Raw genomic sequence first — 17350 nt, 5'->3', positions numbered from 1 at the left:
CTCTTTTTGAGAGGAAGTTTTGTAAGGATCAAGAGACATGGAGGTGAAAGGGAACAATGTTACATGCTGCAACCACCAAGCGTGACACCAACCTTCAGCTTCTTTGTGTAGCCCGGGACTATGTAGCCGGGACTATGGACTCAGCACTGTGCAGTTCACAGTGAAGTTCACGATGCTATGTGCATTTCACAGTGAAGTTCACGATGCTATGTGCATTTCACCATCTCCTAGAGTGAAGAGCAACTGTACATAATGCCTGGAAAGTTAACTGTGAACTGGAACTAGGGCAGAGATTGTGTCAACCAACTCTGTGGACCGCACTAGTCATCAGAGAAGTGCTTGAGAGGGCGGGGGTGGGAGGGGCTGGATTCCCCTCCTTGACCTGCCCCATTGTGACTCTTTGAATGTTCCAAAGGCAGAGGAAGCTCTTCTTTCCTCGCTTTGGTCAGAACAGGGGAGGAAGGGAGTGTAGGGGAATGAACAATGAAGGCTGTGTACCCCAATTTCTGCTCTCTGAATCCTCCATGACTCAATGGGCCGAACTCATGGCCGTGGACGTCAGAGCCTCTCTAGACTTGCCGCCAATGGCCATGTGTCAGAAACTGAAGAGCTATGAGCAGGATAAAGATATCTATCGCACCTTCCTGGAGCTCTCTACTCTTCACAGACTCCTACCTGATCCTCTGAGGGAGACGCTCTCTACCTACATTTGTGAAGAGGATGCTTGGAGCGGTAAGTATTTGGAGGTTTGAGGTTTGGAGCTTCCCATACCCTACCCCTTTATTTGCCCTCAAACAATCAATCAATCAGTGGAATTTATTGAGCGCTCACTGTATACAGAGGACAGCATACTAAGCGCTTGGGGGAATACAGTACAGTAGAGTTGGTAGATGTGATTCCTGCCCAGGAGGAGCTTACAATCTAGTAGGGGAAACATGATAAAACAAATTACAGATATGCAAAGCGGCACTTTTTTAGAATATTCACAGAAATGATCTAGGAATGGGGTAGGGTGAGTACCAGGCATAAGCACATAGGTAAAGTGAAAGGGAGGGAGGGAGAAAAGGGTGAGGAAATGAGAGATTAGTCAGGGAAGGCTTCCTGGAGGAGATGTGATTTTTAGTAGGGCTTTGAAAATGGAGAAAGCGGTGGTCCGTCAGATTTGAAGGGGGAAGGAGGCTTTTTATGGTATATGTTAAGCGCTTATTATGTGTCAGGCACTTTTCTAAGCGCTGAGGTAAATAGTAGATAATCAGGTCGGGCACAGTCCCTGTCCCACACGGGGCTCACAATCTAAGTGTGAGGGGGGAAAGATATTGAGTTCCACGCAGGCTGTGGGAAGCAGCTGCTCATAGCATGTGTGGTGATGCAATCCGTGTGTTTTCATGGCAGAAGGAAATATTAGACACAGACATGTAGAGAAGGGGGATGCTGAGGGTTCTCAATGGGTCCGGAATTTCCAAGGGGTAGGGGAATGGATCGATATGGGGAATCAGAGCAGGAGGTCAAGAAAAAAATGGGAAAAAACCCCATCAGATTGAAACAGAGAAGCTGCAAAGGGTAGTTAGAGAAAAGAGAAATTCCAGTTTCCCTATACATTCTTTGCAAGTTTCCATGAGGAGCAAATCAGGCCCTGCTCTCGAACTAAATGCATTGTGAGTCCCGCTAAGCTGGACTCCCTGAAATGGTGGATGATGCCATGTTCTCTCCTCTCCACCAGGGCTCTTAGAGTTGAGGGCCGGTGGGTGCATTACTTTGCCAGCCAATTGGGCATTTTAGAGCTGTAGAAAAAAGCATCTTGACGGCCACCCTCTGAAGCTACTGTTGATGCTGATGGGAGCAGCAATGGGGCTGCAGTTTTAGATTCTCGGACGAAGTTGGGCCATCTCCTTGGGAGGAGAGGCACACTTATCTGATGGATTCCTCCTCCCATTCAGGAGCGGAATTACCCGCAGATCAGCTGGGGCAGTCCTGTGAAATCTAGGAGCCCATTTGCTATGGGGTGTGTGGGAGGGTATCCTGTTTCCCGTTGGACTCTGTGATGACCCCTGGCCTTCCGAAAGGACTGAAGTAGGCCTTCCATCAGGAAGAATATGGCCCAAGAAGTTCCCGATATGCCTTTTTTAAAAAATAGTATTTGTTAAGCACTTACTATGTGCCAGGCACTGTACTAAGCACTTGAGTAGATACAAGTTAACCAGGTTAGTGCTTAGAACTGTGCCTGGCACATAGTAAGCGCTTAACAAACACCATAAAAAAAAGGTTGGATACACTCCATCCCAACATGGGGCTTACGGTCTTAATCCCCATTTTACAGATGAGGTAACCGAGGCACAGAGAAGTGAAGTGACTTGCTCAAGTGACTTACACAACAGACAAGTGGCAGAGCTGGGATTAGAACCCAGGTCCTCTGATTCCCAGACCCGTGCTCTTTCCACTAGGCCACGCTGTTTCTCTGAGCTCTGCACTCTTTTGAATTTGTTCACCATCCCAGCATTTCAGGTCCCAGTAGAATTTGAGGTTTTAATCCCATTCCCTCTTCAGTGTGCAACCATGATACTGGAGGAAGGATCCACCCTGACCTCAGACCGTGACAAGTAACCCTGGCAGGTGGCAGTTTGACATGAAAGAAGCTTCTGAAATCATCAATTGATCAATCAATTGTATTTACCGAGAGCTCGAGAGCTTACCGCATGCAGAGCACTCTACTAAGTGCTTGAAAATGTCTAATCCAATGAAATTAGTAAACGTGATCCCTGTCCACAAGGAACTTGCAGTCTAGAGGGGGAGAAAGCTGTTAAAATAAATTACGGGTAGGGTAAATGGCAGAGTGTAAGTCAATCAATTAATCAGTGGTATTTATTGAGCACTAAATTGTGTGCAGAGCGCTGAACTGAGCTCATCATCTAAGGGAAGCAGCATGGCGTAGTGGATAGAGCACGGGCCTGAGAGTCAGAAGGTCATGGGTTCTAATTTCAGCTCCATCATTGGCGTACTGTGTGATCTTGGTCAAGTCACTCAACTTCTCTGAGCCTGTTACCTCATCTGCAAAATGGGGATTGAGACTGTGAGCCCCATGGGGGACAATGAACTGTGTCCATCCCAATTTGCTGGACTCCCCTGCAGAGCTCAGTATGGTGCTGCTTAACAAATACCATTATTAGTATTATCTCTCCAGTAGGCAGAAACAGAAGGCCAAAAGCAAACCTGCTCCCATGTATTAAAAAAAAGAAAAAAACCCAAAACACTTTTAAAACACAATCTGAAGGAAAAAGGTGGATGAAAATTCAAGAAATATTCAAGGAAGGAAACGTGAGCCCGTCGACATTAAAGCTGTTGACTTCGAAGGAGAAGCTCTAGTGTTGGAAGGGTGAAAAAATCCTTAGGAAAAGTGAAATCAACTCAGCCAACATGAAAATAGGACTTTCCTTTTATTCAAATAATGTCCAAATGACCAATGCTGCTCTACAAAAAATAATTTGATTGAATTATGTGTCCATGTTGACCTTATCTAAGGCAAGGGAATCCGGCAGCTTCCACTATCTCAGGAGCTGCAATCCTCAAGCCTGAATTTGCTTTGTCATTTCCAAGAGATTCTGTGACATTCATTTACTATCACTTTGCCAGAGATTAAAAAGAAACATCTGAAAGGAATAGAGCAAAAGATTATGATGGAATGAGACAGCCTGCCAAGACAGGGGCCGGGAAGGTTTTCCATATGGATGAATCCAATTTGATAGCTCGGTGAAACGGTCTTAAACAGTCTCTATTTCACTAATGGGAGTAGTAAGGAAGGAAAGCATTCATCTTGCAGATGGGATTGAAGTTCCAGCCACTTGAGGGGATTAGGCGTTCAATGGCACTGTTTTGCAAGAGTTGGGAATGTTATTCTAGATATTCTAGCACTACTAATCCCATGCTGTCTGTCTCCCTTTTTATCCAGGCCTTGTAAATCCAAGATGTCGTGCCCTTTGTTTTTCCCTTAACTATGTTGGAAAAGTCTTCTCAGTCTTGTTGCCAGAATCTTTGCTTTTCAGAAATGTTGACTGAGGTTTGAAGCCAGATTATAAAGTGAATCGGATGGCAGAGATGAATGATATTAGGAAAGGTTTCTAGGTCCCTGGGCAGAAGACAGAGGCTGCCTGCCTGGAGATTTTGGTCTCTACCTAGTCCTGGTCTGTGTTGGCTCTGCAGCTAGCTTTTGGATCCTCCAGTGAAACATTTACTTGAGGCCTCATTGCTGAGGACTGCCAGCCTCTGACACTCTTAGACTAAATCACAGACTCCGATCGGAAGTTATTAAGAACTTGAGAATGGAGGGTGATGCTTTTCTCTCTGAGGGGAGTTTTACCTGTTTTGAGGTGTTTGCTCCCCCCAGTAATAATAATTATAGCGTGTATTTGTTAAGCACTTACTACGTGCCAAGCACTGGGGTAGATACAAGGTAGGTTAATCAATCCCTGTCTCTCATGGGGCTCACAGTCTATAGAGAATGAAAACAGTTCCCATTTTACAGATAAGGAAATTGAGGCACAGAGGGGTTAAGTGACTTACCCAAGGTCACACAGCAGGCACGTAGCAGAGTCGGAATTAGAACCCAGGTCTTCTGACCCCTAAGTCCATGCTCTTTCCGCTAGGCCACGACTCTTTGATGTTCATTTATGAAATTTATAGCATTTATTAAGCTCTTAACTGTGGGCTAAGTGCTGAGATAGACACAAGGTTATGAGATCAGACACAGTCCCTATTCCATGCAGGGATCACCATTTTACAGATGAGGAAACTGAGGCCCAGTGAGGTTGTGACCTGCCTAAGGTCCTACAGTAGGTCAGTGGCAGAGTTGGAACTCAAGCCCACCTCTGCTCAGTCAATTGTATTAACTGAGTGCTTACTGTGTGCAGAGCACTGTACTAAGTGTTTGGGAGAGTGCAATATAACAATATAACAGAGTTGGTAGACACATTCCCTGCCCACAATGAGCTTATAGGCTAGAGGGGGAGACAGACATTAATATAAATAAATAAATTATGGATATGTACATAAGTTCTGTGGGGCTGAGGGAGGGGTGAATAATAATAATAATGGCATTTATTAAGTGCTTACTATGTGCAAAGCACTGTTCTAAGCACTGGGGAGTTTATAAGGTGATCAGGTTGTCCCACAGACTTAATCCCCATTTTACAGATGAGGGAACTGAGGCACAGAGAAGTTAAGTGACTTGCCTAAAGTCACACAGCTGACAATTGGCAGAGCTGGGGTTTGAACCCATGACCTCTGACTCCAAAGCCCGGGCTCTTTCCACTGAGTCACGCTGCTTCTCAGGGTGACCCAGAAGTGGGAGAAGAGGAAATGAGGGCTTCGTCAGGGAAGGCCTCTTGGAGGAGATGTGCCTTTAATAAGGCTTTGAAGGTGGGGAGAGTCATTGTCTTCAGATATGAAGAAAGAGGGCATTCCAGACCAGAGGCAGGATGTGGGCAAGAGGTCAGCAGCTAGATAGACAAGGTACATCGATGTGTGCCCTGCACACAGTAAGTGCTTAATAAATGTGATTGCTCTGCCTTTACCATTGTGGTGGTAGTGGACAGAGCGTGGAACTGGCAGGCAGAAGGTCATGGGTTCTAATCCCAGTTCTGCCACTTGTCTGCTGTGTGACCTTGGGCTAGTCACTTCACTTCTCTGTGCCTCAGTTACCTCATCTGTAAAATAGGGATTAAGACTCTGAGCCCCCTGTGGGACAGGGACCGTGTCCAACCCTATTTGTCTGTACCCACCCCAGTGCTCAGTACAGTGCCTGGCACATAATAAGCACTTAACAAATATCATTATTATTATTATTTTGTTAAAGGGGACACCGGGCTTTAAATAAGCGCTTAGTGCAGTGCTCTGTGTACAGTAAGAGCTTGATGAATTGTTCGATCAAATGATTGATTGATAAATGCCATTAATTGCTTTAAATAGCTCAGCCCTGATATGGGGCCGGAGAGTGGAGCCTGTGGGCCCTGGAGCCAAAAGGCAAGAGGACTGTGGAAATCCTCTTGTTTCCCCTACTGCTCCTGGGCCCCGTTAAAATCATATGGGAGAGGTCCTGGGTGGGTGGGGAATTAGAGCAATCACGGAGGTCTTGGCTTTTCCCACTGGGGATCACCTCCTTTCCCTTTCTATCTTGTCTATCTTGCCGCTGACTTCTTGCCCATACCCCACTTCTGGCCTTAGAACTCCCCCTTTATCTTATCTAACAATGACTCTCCCTGCCCTCAAAGCCTTATTGAAGGCACATCTCCTCCAAGAGGCCTTTCCTGATCAAACCACATTTCCTCTTTTCCCACTCCCTTCCGCGTCGCCCTAACTTGCTCCCTTCATTCCCCACCCCACACCCCCAAACCCACAGCACTTAGGTACATATTCATAATTTATTCATTTATATTCATGTCTGTTTCCCCCTCTAGGCAGTAAGCTCGTTGTGGGCAGGGAATGTGTCAGTTATATTGCTGTGTGGTACTCTCCCAAGGCCCCTCTCATGGTCACACATGGAGAGTTTCCAGTACTCTACCAGTCTTAACTCCAGGAGGGAGAGTCAAGCAGAGGCCTACCCATTCCATTCCTAGTTTGGGCAGTGGCTAGTGAGTGGAAGGCCATCTGCTACAAGTCAAAACTCCCCTATGCTGGGCAGCAGCAGCATTGGAGAGACTTGAGGGCAGAGACTTGAGTTTACTGTGTGGAAGGAGGCAATGGTAAACCACTCTGTATTTTTACCAAGAAAACTCTATGGATCCACTACCAGAACGATTGCAGATGGAGGTGGGGTGTTCTGGGAGGGATGTGTCCGTGGTGTTGCTATGGGTCGGAGACGGTCGACAGCATAAGACAAGATAAGACTCTCCCAAGCGCTGAGTACAGTGCCCTGCATACATTAAGCGCTCAGTCAATATGATTGACTGATTGGTTGGTTGATCAATGTATCCTTGTTTGCCCGTGCAAGCTCACTCACTCTCCTCTCCCTTCCCCGGGACCGGGATTGGAGAGGGTTTTTTTGCCGTAGCATGTGTGCAAGCGGGAAGGAGGGGGTTTGGACCCCAGCTCTCGGTCAAAAGCCCAGAACTGCGGGGTCTGCTGGCTTCTGAGGCCCCCCCCTTCCCCCTCCGCCTGGCTCCTGATCCCCTCGCGGACTGCCTGTGAGTTGGGACGGGGAAAGGTGCTGCAAAATGGTGCAGGCTCAGACCCCCAGGGGTGGTTTCCAGCTTCAGGCCTGGCCGTGTGAATTCTTGGTTCCTCTTACTTCACCGGTGTGTGGTCTTTCCATAGTCCTAACTGGTGTGAAATCTGGTTATCAAGCTTCCCAGCAGGCCTAAGGCAGGATGGGGCCAAGGGCAATGTATATATGTGTGTGTGCGTGTGTGTGTGTGTGTGTGTGTGTGTGTTGGGAAGGGGGGGACGGTCCTAGAGAAGGACAGAGAGGCAGAGGAGGAGGGTGGGGGAGAAAGAGAGTCCCTTCTTGGCTAGAAGCGTTGGGGCTGCCCAGCTTCCCATATAGTTTTTCCTGCGGAGACGAAGTGACTGGTATCGACCTCCTGGAGTCAAGCCCGTGGGTCGGTGCCAACGCGAAAAACACCGTATTTGATTCCAAGAAGAACCCGGTACAGAAGGACCAATAGGTGAATAAATGAGTGGCAAAAGTAAGTGCATTACATGGGGTTCTGCCTTTGCTCCTGCTTGGCTTTTGTATTTTGGCTAGGGGAGTCCTGGTTGAGGCCTAACTGTCATCATGCTTGTCACCTTCATCACTACCAATTCTCATTTGATCACTTAGAAAGCATCAATTCTGAACTGAATGTTCGGAGATCTACAGAGACTATCGAGTAACGGACAGTCCCTACCCACAAGGAGCTCATGATCCAGGCAGGGAACAGACACTTGGACACTTTTCTGTTAAATATTTAAATGGACACTTCTTGGCCCATCGCTCAGCGGAGCAGAGTGGCCCACCTCCTCCTTTTCTTTTCCCTCCCCTCTTCCCATCACATCCAATAGATGGAAAATGTCTGTCCAAAAGTTTCTCCATTTTTCTATTTCTCCTTTTTTGCCCAGCCTCTGCTCCTGCAGGGGATGGGGCTTGATGGTGAGTGGGGGAAGTTTGAGGCCGAAGACCTCCTTAACAGCCTTCAACTGGGGATGGGGGCTGGTAAAATGGTGATGTGCCTGCCTTTTTTTTTTTCATAGTATTTGTTGATTGTTTACTGTGTGCCAAGCACTCTTCTAAGTACTGAGGTAGATACATGTTTATCAGGTTGGACACAGTCCCCTGTACCACATGGGGCTCACAGTCAAAATTGGAAGGAGGCGGATTTAATCCCCATTTTACATATGAGGTAACTGAGGTACAGAGAAGTTAAGGAACTTGCCGAAGGTCACACAGCACAGAATTGGAAGAGCCGGGATTAAAACACAGGGCCTCCGACTCCCAGTCCCGTACTCTTTCCACTAGGCCATGCTGTCATTCCTCTAGCCTGTAAACTCGTTGTGTGCAGAGAACATATCTACCAGCTCTGTTATATTGTACTCTCCCAAGCACTTAGTAGGGTGCCTGGCATGCAGTTAAGTGCTCAGTAAATGTGACTGATTGATTCTTTATTACCTGCCCTCTACTTCTGCACAAGGATGGTTGGAAGAGTCAGTTTGGTCAATAATAATAATAATGACAGTAATAATACTGGTATTTGTTAAGCGTTTACTATGTGCCAAGCACTGTTCTAAGCGCTGGGGGTAGATATTAAGCAATCAGGTTGAACACAGTTCCTGTCCCACACGGGGCTCACAGCCTTAATCCCCATTTTCCAGATGAGTTAACTGAGAGATGGACAAGTTTAGTGACCTGCCCAAGGTCACACAGCAGGCAAGTGATGGAGCCAGGATTAGAACCCGTGACCTTCTGACTCCTAGGCCAATGTAAAGCATTTACTGAATCCCTCAGAAATGGATTAGGCATGAATTCAAAAATTACCTCCCCAGGTAGATCAATTAAACAATTAATGGAGGCTACTCCTCTCCCCATTGGCGACTGTAAATTATTGTCACTTATTAGAATTGTTCCCTTCTTCATGAATAAGCCAGGATAAATGATGGACCAGGAAAGAATACTGCTTCCACAGCATCTGAAGACCGTAACTCCTCACCTTGGGCAAGTCACTTCACTTCTCTGTGCCTTAGTTATCTCATTTGTAGAATGGGGATTCAGACGGTGAGCCCTTTGTGGGACACAAACTCTGTCCAACCTGATTATTTTGTATCTGCCCCAGTGCTTAGTACAGTGCCTGGTACATAGTAAGCGCTTAACAAATACCACAATTATTATTATTATTATTGAGAAATGCCACAATACCTTTCCTCCCAAATCCTGTCCTCCACCTAACTTCCCCATCACAGTTGACAACATCATCATTTTCCCCATCTCTCAAGCCCCATAGTCAGTCTGTCTCCAAATCCTATCGATTCTTCCTCCACAACACTCACATTCCATGAATGTCCCAAAATGATTTCTTTTAACAAATCACCTTCAATTTGCAACCTGATCATTTAATAGACAATAAGACCATGTTAGCTTCATGTTTCTTGAATTCTTTCATTTAGGTTTTATATACTCTTCCTTGGAAAATCTTTATATAAGAAAGGAGCTACCAAGCAATATTCTTCTAACTCCACCGCCAAGTCATGTGCCCCGCTGGGAAAGAGTCCTTTCTAACAAGAAGTCCAAGGAGAATAGGGAAATCAAGCTGGAGATGGAACAGATAAAGGAAACTCCCATGTCAACTCTACTTGTCAGGTAAGATTTTCTTTCTTTCAGAGGATCCATGACGCTTTCTGTAGACTTATAGAATTGAAAGGGACAGCGGGGAGTTTTGTCTGGTCCAGCTCCTCTCTTCAGGGAAGCAAAGTCTTAAGTCATCCAGGCTCAGGTCTAGGGTTAAAGAAAGGACATGTTTTTTGCAGGTGAAATGGATTGTGAGGAAAAGCCCAGTTCCTGTCCTTGGCTCTGTTGAAAGGGAAAAGCCCCTTATTCTTGCAATCCTTGGACATTCCTGGCATTTAATTTTATTCTCTTAATTTCACCAGGGCAAGTGCCTGCCAGTTTAGTGTAAACTTCCTTGAAATAAGCAAAAAAAAAAATGTTTTTTTGGTGGTAGACGTCATCCCTAAAATCGGGTTGTTTTCTGTCCTGATGGAGCTCGGGGGGCTGTTTTCAATCTAGATAAGGATGAAATGTTCCGGGCCAGGAAGGGGAAATTTTTGCCTGCCTAGTTATAATTGGTGGATTGTCCTTTGTTGGGGTGGGCCTGAGGAGAGGCTTGTGGGCCCCTGCTGGTTTCTGGAATCAGAGAGAAATAGCAGGACTCCAGATATGTTTTTCTTCAAGTGTTGGTAGGGAGATATGGAAACTTATTTCCGCTCCATTTAGCATCGTCTGACATAAAAATACTTGGCCAGGAGTAAAGAAACCTGGTTCTCGGTCTTGCTCCACCCCCGGTTCAGTTTTCACAGCTGTTTTAGCACTTGTGAAATGGGCCTAAATCATACCTGCCCCTTCCTATTCTAGAGTAGTATGGTGAGAAACCCTTACATCACTGAAGCCTTTGAAATCTAAGGGGTGATAGGAATGAATGATTTAGCGCAGGACTCTGCACACAGCAAGTACTCAGCAAATACCATTGAGTGGGTTCTAATCCTGCCTCTGCCGCTTGCCTGTTGCGTGACCTTGGACAAGTCACTTAACATCTCTGCACCTCAGTTTCCTCATCTGTAAAAATGGCCATATTCTCCTTCCTCCTTAGATTGTAAGCTCCTTGTGAACAGGGACTGTATCCAATCTGTTTATGGTGTATCTACCCCAGTGCTTAATACATTGCTTGGTACATAGTAAGTACTGAACAAATATCACAGTTATTATTACTGTTACTTTTTAAATGGTATTTCTTACTACGTAGCAGGCAATGTACTACACGCTGGGGTTAGATACGAGTTAATCGAGCCAGATCCCCATTTAATAGATGAGGCATAGAGAAGTTAAGTAACTCGCCCGAGGTCACACAGCAGACAAGTGATGGAGCAAAATTTGAACCCAGGTCCTCTGACTTCCAGGCCTGTGCCCTTTCCACTAGGCAATGCTGCTTCTCATTATTATTATTCACAAATTTTATTATTATTATTATTTTCATAAGGGAAGGTCTAGGGCTACAGAATCTCCTCTCTTGAATGGCTTGTAGAGGGTAGTGCTTCCTTGCCTCTGGATGGGAAGTAGGGAGGGGAAGGCACCTATATAATTGTTTGGTCTGCAGGCTGTCCTGTATATGGAATAACAAGCTATTTCCCCTCTAGGGTTGAAGAAATTACATTCTTGAGGTAAAAACACTCTGAGGTCTTCAAAGAAAAAAACAGGCACTGTCCTGTGCAGATTCCATTATCATAATCACATCAATCAACCAGTCAATGGTCTCTGCCCTCAAGGAGCTTCCAACCTAGCCAAGAAGACTGACACTGAAACAGAATACAGATAGGAGGAAGTAGTAGAGTGTAAAGAGCTGTATATCTGTTGTGGGGAGTTTGTGAGATGTGCTGAAATAGCAGTTGGGGTGAAATTAGAAATCAATCAGGGAACAGCTTGAAGATGGACAGATAATAATAATGGCATTTGTTAAGCGCTTACTATGGGCAAAGCAGTGTTCTAAGCGCTGGGGGGATACAATTGCAATCAATCTGATTGAGCACTTACTATTTACTAAACATTTGGAATTCCATTCATTCATTCATACATTTGCATTTATTGAGCACTTATTGTGTGCAGAGCACTGTACTAAGCACTTAGGAGAGAACAGTACAACAATAAACAATAAACATTTGTTGTGTTCCTTGTCCACAACAAGCTTACAGTGTAGAGGTGGGGAGACAAACATCAATACAAATAAATTAAGTGACAGATATGTGCATAAGGGCTGTGGGGCTGGGGTGGGGGGAGAACAGGGCTATGCAGAAGGAAGTGGGAGATGAGGAAAGGCAGGGCTTAGTCTAGGAAGGCCTCTTAGAGTTGTGCCTTCCATAAGGCTTTGAATGGGGGCAGGGGGAGAGTAATTGTTGGATTTGAGGAGGGAGGGCATTCCAGGCCAAAGGCGGGATGTGGGTGAGGGGTTGATGGCGAGATAGGTGAGATGGAGGCCCAGTGAGAAGGTTTGCACTAGAAGAGCCAAGTGTGCAGGCTGGGTCCTAGGAGAGCAGAGAGGTGAAGTAGGGAGGGCAAGGTGGTGGAGTGCTTTAAAACCAGTGGTGAGGAGTTTTTGTTTGAGGCGGAGGTGGATGGGCAACCACTGGAGTTTTTTGAGGAGTGAGGTGATATGTCCTGACCATTTTTGTAGAAAAATGATCTGGGCAGCAGAGTGACGTATGGACTGGAGTGGGGAAAGACAGGAGGCTGGGAAGTCAGCAAGGAGGCTGATGTAGTAAACTAGGCAGGGTAAGATGAGTGATTGTATTAATGTGGTAGCAGTTTGTTGGTAGGTGTGATCTCTGCCCTTGAGGAGGAATGGGGGAGTTGGGGGGGGGGGGCAGCGGTGGACAGGGGCAGAAATTAAAATAATTTGCAGAGAGGGGAAGCAGCAGAATATAAGTTCTGTGGGGGTGGAATTGGGTAAGTATTTGTTTCGGGGTACGTTCCTGCTTCTCTGATACTGTGAACACGGATGACCGAATAAAGACACTGGCATTGTAAATGGCCAGATGTGGCCGGTCTGTTTAACCCCGGCTCGTACCGAGCAGGAAAGTAGGATCCCCAAACTGGATCTTAACAACCGGCAACAGTGACCCACAAACACTTGGCTCATCGGAGAGCAGCGGCAATGTGATGCTCATCAAAGTCCCCTCTTCTTGACTTTTTTTTTTTAAATCACAAGCCTTTAGGAGAAAGTAAGTTGTGTTAAGGAAGCTAGTGGATTTCCCTCTAGTCTGTAAGGTCTTTGTGGGCAGGGCTCGTGTCTACCAAGTTTATCATATCGTACTTTCCCAAGCGCTTAATATAGTGTTCGGCACAGAGTAAGCACTCAATAAACACCATTGATCGATTCAAGGCTGTAAGATTGTTACGGGCAGGGAAGTTGTCTGCTAATTGTTGTACTGCACTCTCCTGAGTGCTTAGTAGGGGGCTCTGAGGATAGTAAGCACTCGATTGATTGGTTTGAGATCAATAGGCAATTGCACGTAGTATTATATTACAGGATTGTGTTGAGAGTACTTTTAACTACCTTCTGAGAGACATTTGAACTTTTGGATGGAAATGATTATTAGTTCAAGCCGGAAATCAATGTTGATTGACTATGTCTGTGCTCCAATTAGAAGAGGGGATAATACTGGATTTAGGCAACGATGCTCATTTATTTCAGTTCTGTGGTAGCCCACAGGCAGGTGGCCTTCATTCTCTTTCGATACGGCCATCTCCCAGGGGACCACTCTACGTCAGAGACAAACAGGAAGGCTTAAAGGGATGAAACACACAATGGTAAGATCCGGTATTAGAACCACTGGCTCTTGGCAGATTCCCTCCAAATTCTGTGCTAAATAAATCAATTGGGAAGCACAAAAGCCAGGATCCAGCCCCAGGCCGTGCTGTGAACAGATTTTTTTGAGGGTATAGAGTTCCAGATGGTTGAGGGTTATCCCTTCTGGAGAACTTGGCAGCACTACAGATCCCCAAAGGGTGCCACATGTAAAATATAATTAGTTGTAAATTGTATTTATTGGCTAAATATGTTTATCAGTTATGATTTGCGTTGGCTTTAGGGTCCGCTTGTTTTTCTCTGTAGAAAGGTCGGGCAAGGCAAGGGATGAACTGGGGCAGGCACGAGACTCTTCACAGCTCCTGCGGTTTCATTTCCACAACTTGTTTTGTTGCACGAGTGCTTGCTGGAAGCCTGACGGAAGGGAGCAGAGCAGAGGCCCCATTTTGTGCCTCGTTTTGTGGTTGCTCAGCACGGTCCTGACGGGGAGGGTGAGGACAGGCCCCTCTCCTCTCCGCCATTCTGAGCGCAGAGGCGAATAGTGTGCCAGGAGGCGCTTGCCCAAGGTCACACAGCAGGCAAGTGACAGAGCTGGGATTAGAATGCAGGTCCTCGATTCTCAGGCTCATGTCCTCTCCGCTAGGCCACACTGCTTTTTATATCGTACTCTCCCGAGCACTTGGCACAGTGCTCTGCACATATACTGAGAGCTCACCTCCTTTAGGAGGCCTTCCCAGACTGAGCCCCCCCTTTTCCTCTCCCCCTCCCCATCTCCCCCGCCCTACCTCCTTCCCCTCCTCACAGCACTTGTATATATTTGTACAGATTGATTACTGTATTTATTCTACTTGTACATATTTACTATTCTATTTTGTTAATGATGTGCATATAGCGATAATTCTATTTGTTCTGATGATTTTGACCCGTCTACATGTTTTGTTTTGTTGTCTGTCTCCTCCTTCTAGACTGTGAGCCCATTGTGGGATAGGGACCGTCTCTACATGTTGTCGACTTGTACTTCCCAAGTGCTTAGTACAGTGCTCTGCACACAGTAAGTGCTCAATAAATACAATTGAATGAATCAAACATTCAATGAATACCATTGATTGATAGGTATGATATGCACTTACGTATATTCGCAACACTTTAATTGGAGCAATTTGTTAGCACACTTATATGCCAAGCACTGTACTAAGCACTGGGTAGAGACAACATAAGCAGATCGGACACAGTCCCCGTCCCACATGGGGGAGGGGGGGAGGGAGAGCAGGTAGCTTATTCCCATTTTACAGTTGAGGAAACTGAGTCATTGAGCAGTTAAGTGACTTGCCCCAAGTCACTCAATAGGCACCTGGCAGAGTAGGAACCAGGACTTTAGTCTGTTGACTCCCAGAGCTGTGCTCTTTAACGGATAAAGGATGGGCCTGGGAGTCAGAAGGACCTCTGCCACTTATCTGCTGTGTGACCTTGGGCAAATTGCTTCACTTCTCTGGGCCTGTTACTTCATCTGTAAAATGGAGATTAAGAGCGTGACCCCATGTGGGAATAAATAATGATGATGATAAGAACTGCGGTATTTGTTAAGCGCTTACTGTGTGCCAGGCAATGTACCAAGGGCTGGGGTGGATACTGGCAGATTGTGTTGGGGCTCACAGTCTTAATTCCCATTTTACAAATGAGGTAACTGAGGTAACTGATGCATGGAAAGTCAAACAGTTATAATTGAATATATAACATCCAAAGCCTTTTCTTATATATTTTGGTGTCGTTTCCTTCCTTCCCTCCACTGTAGATGGCTGCAAAGGAACATGAAGCCCAAACAGGACCACCAGACAGCTACCAGGAAACTGTCTCAATTTGGACCATTAGAGTCAATAACCACTTTGGGGCAGCAGACAGCTCTAGTTGTGTTCAAGGAGATGGTTTCAGCTTGTAGAGCCGTGTCCACCTTTCCGGCAGATGACCCAGGCACGAGCTTTCAGTGTTCCTGGCACCACAAATTCATGAACCAATACAAAGTTCCTCGTTATTATCCCAGAAAATCACGTTACTGCCAATTTAAAGGCTGTTAGATAATTATTTATCTGGGTCCAGAGTTAATACAGTAGCTGTAATAAATTTGTGACACTGACAAAAGGACCACTGGGATTTACCAACAGGAGCAACCAACTGTAGTTTCTAGAAGGTTTCATATTCGTTACACCAAAAGTTAGAGTTTTGAGCTTTTTGAGAAGAAGTTCATAATTGCATTCATGCATTCATCTGACAGCCATCTTTTCTCAAGGGTCTGGCACTCTTGGATATTAACAGCGTGAAGCTTCTCTTTGTCCACATTTCGCATCAACTGTTTGGAAATTCTCATGGCCTGGTGAAAACAAAACCAATAATAAAGTCTAGTGAGGACAGGCGTGTGCCACAATTTCCCCATGTCCTGCTTCTTTGTTGACTCCAACGCTAGCTTCAATGCCTCATCGCAAATACACGGAGCCTGGATGTGCCTCCATGAAGAGAATGGAAGCTGAGCTACTATCTTTTAGGAACTAAGCAAGTGCATCTCCCTTCGGGTACGCTGACAAAGCCTGTGGCTTATCACTCGATTTTACATCTCTGTGACATTTCTCTCCAAGTAACTGTCCTGTTTTTCACCACCTTAATGCTGCTCCCCTAGGGGGGAACACCAACACACCAAAGAAACTGCATGACCTCAAGGAAAGAGCACAGGCCGGGGAGTTAGAGGACTGGGTTCTAATCCCAGCTTCACCACTTGTCTGCCGTGTGACCTTGGGCAAGTCATTTCACTTTCTCCATGCCTCAGTTACCTCATCTCTAAAAAATGGGGATTAAGAATGTGAGCCCAATGGGGGACAGGGACTGTGTCCAACCCAATTTGCTTGTATCTACCCCAGTGCTTAGTACAGTGCTGTGTGCCTGGCATGCAGTAAGTGCTTAACGAATACCAGTTATTATTATTATTGTTACTCTCCCAAATGCCTTATACAGTGCTCTGCACCTGGTAGGCACTCAATAAATATCACAGATTGACTTTCTAAGCAGGTCTCACCTTACACTAGAATGCACAGCCCATGCAGAATTAGAGTTAAGATCAAGCACCACATAAAATTGTCCTCGAGTGCTGTTACAATCAGGGTGGATACAAACAGGAAAGCGGGATTTAAGAGCTGATATCAGGGTTTATCCTGTCACTTTCCCCTCCTTCCTCTCAGATGAGATATGCCAACTGCAGATCTTCTACCATGTTCTTCTATATTCACTCAAGGTTTTCCTTACCTGAGTATCAGTGAGGGAAGAATGGGTATACTTTAAGGTCAATTTAAAATATATATAAATACTATCATTATTATATAAAATATTTTGGGAGTAACTTGTTCCCTAGTTCTGAACAGTCCTTGAGAGCAGACATCTTGATTCTCATAGGCAATTCAAGCCCAGAACCCTTAGTGAGTAAGCACTATTAGATCAGGGTTCCCAATATCTATTATTATGGTATTTGTTAAGCACTTACTATGTGTCAAGCACTGTTGTAAGTGCTGGGATAGATACAAGTTCATCAGGTCCCTGGGCAACATAGGGCTCCTAGTCTAAGTCTAAAACAAGGAGAAAGTGAGAAGGATTTCACAGCAACCTAAACTCTGCTTACTTCCTTAAGCTCACTTCTTTCTTCTTAGGCCAGTGCTTAGTACAGTGCCCTGCATACATGTACACAGTAAGCACTTATTTTTTTTTTTTAACACTATTTGTTAAGTGCTTACTATGTGCCCGTCACTTTACTAAGTGCTGGAGTAGACAAGTCAATCAGG

The 17350-nt window shown here is 45.6% G+C and overlaps 2 protein-coding genes and 1 non-coding gene across 5 annotated transcripts in view; 2 read left to right on the top strand and 1 right to left on the bottom strand.

Annotated features, from left to right (window-relative positions):
• Nucleotides 1-444: 444 nt before the first annotated feature.
• Nucleotides 445-15616, top strand: CX3H6orf201 (chromosome X3 C6orf201 homolog). The gene is made up of 3 exons (XM_038770337.1): nt 445-732; nt 9625-9817; nt 15325-15616. The coding sequence occupies exons 1-3, from the start codon at nt 477-479 to the stop codon at nt 15602-15604; spliced, it is 729 nt and encodes a 242-aa protein (XP_038626265.1). The 5' UTR covers nt 445-476; the 3' UTR covers nt 15605-15616.
• On the top strand, nt 6510-6647 carry LOC119948984. Its single transcript, XR_005457083.1, has one exon. It is a non-coding gene; the product is annotated as a small nucleolar RNA SNORA7 (small nucleolar RNA).
• Nucleotides 15590-17350, bottom strand: part of ECI2 (enoyl-CoA delta isomerase 2) — a 30441-nt gene continuing 28680 nt past the window's right edge. For all 3 annotated transcript variants that reach the window (XM_038770335.1, XM_038770334.1, XM_038770336.1), the window contains exon 10: nt 15590-15897. In XM_038770335.1, coding sequence (XP_038626263.1) covers nt 15742-15897 — 156 coding nt within the window. In that variant the 3' untranslated portion in view covers nt 15590-15741. The remainder of the gene's footprint in view (nt 15898-17350) is intronic.

The sequence above is a fragment of the Tachyglossus aculeatus genome, chromosome X3 (assembly GCF_015852505.1).
Source record: "Tachyglossus aculeatus isolate mTacAcu1 chromosome X3, mTacAcu1.pri, whole genome shotgun sequence".
Classification (NCBI taxonomy): domain Eukaryota; kingdom Metazoa; phylum Chordata; class Mammalia; order Monotremata; family Tachyglossidae; genus Tachyglossus; species Tachyglossus aculeatus.
The sequence above is the reverse complement of the archived record's forward strand: the minus strand, read 5'-3'. Positions and strand labels throughout refer to the sequence as shown.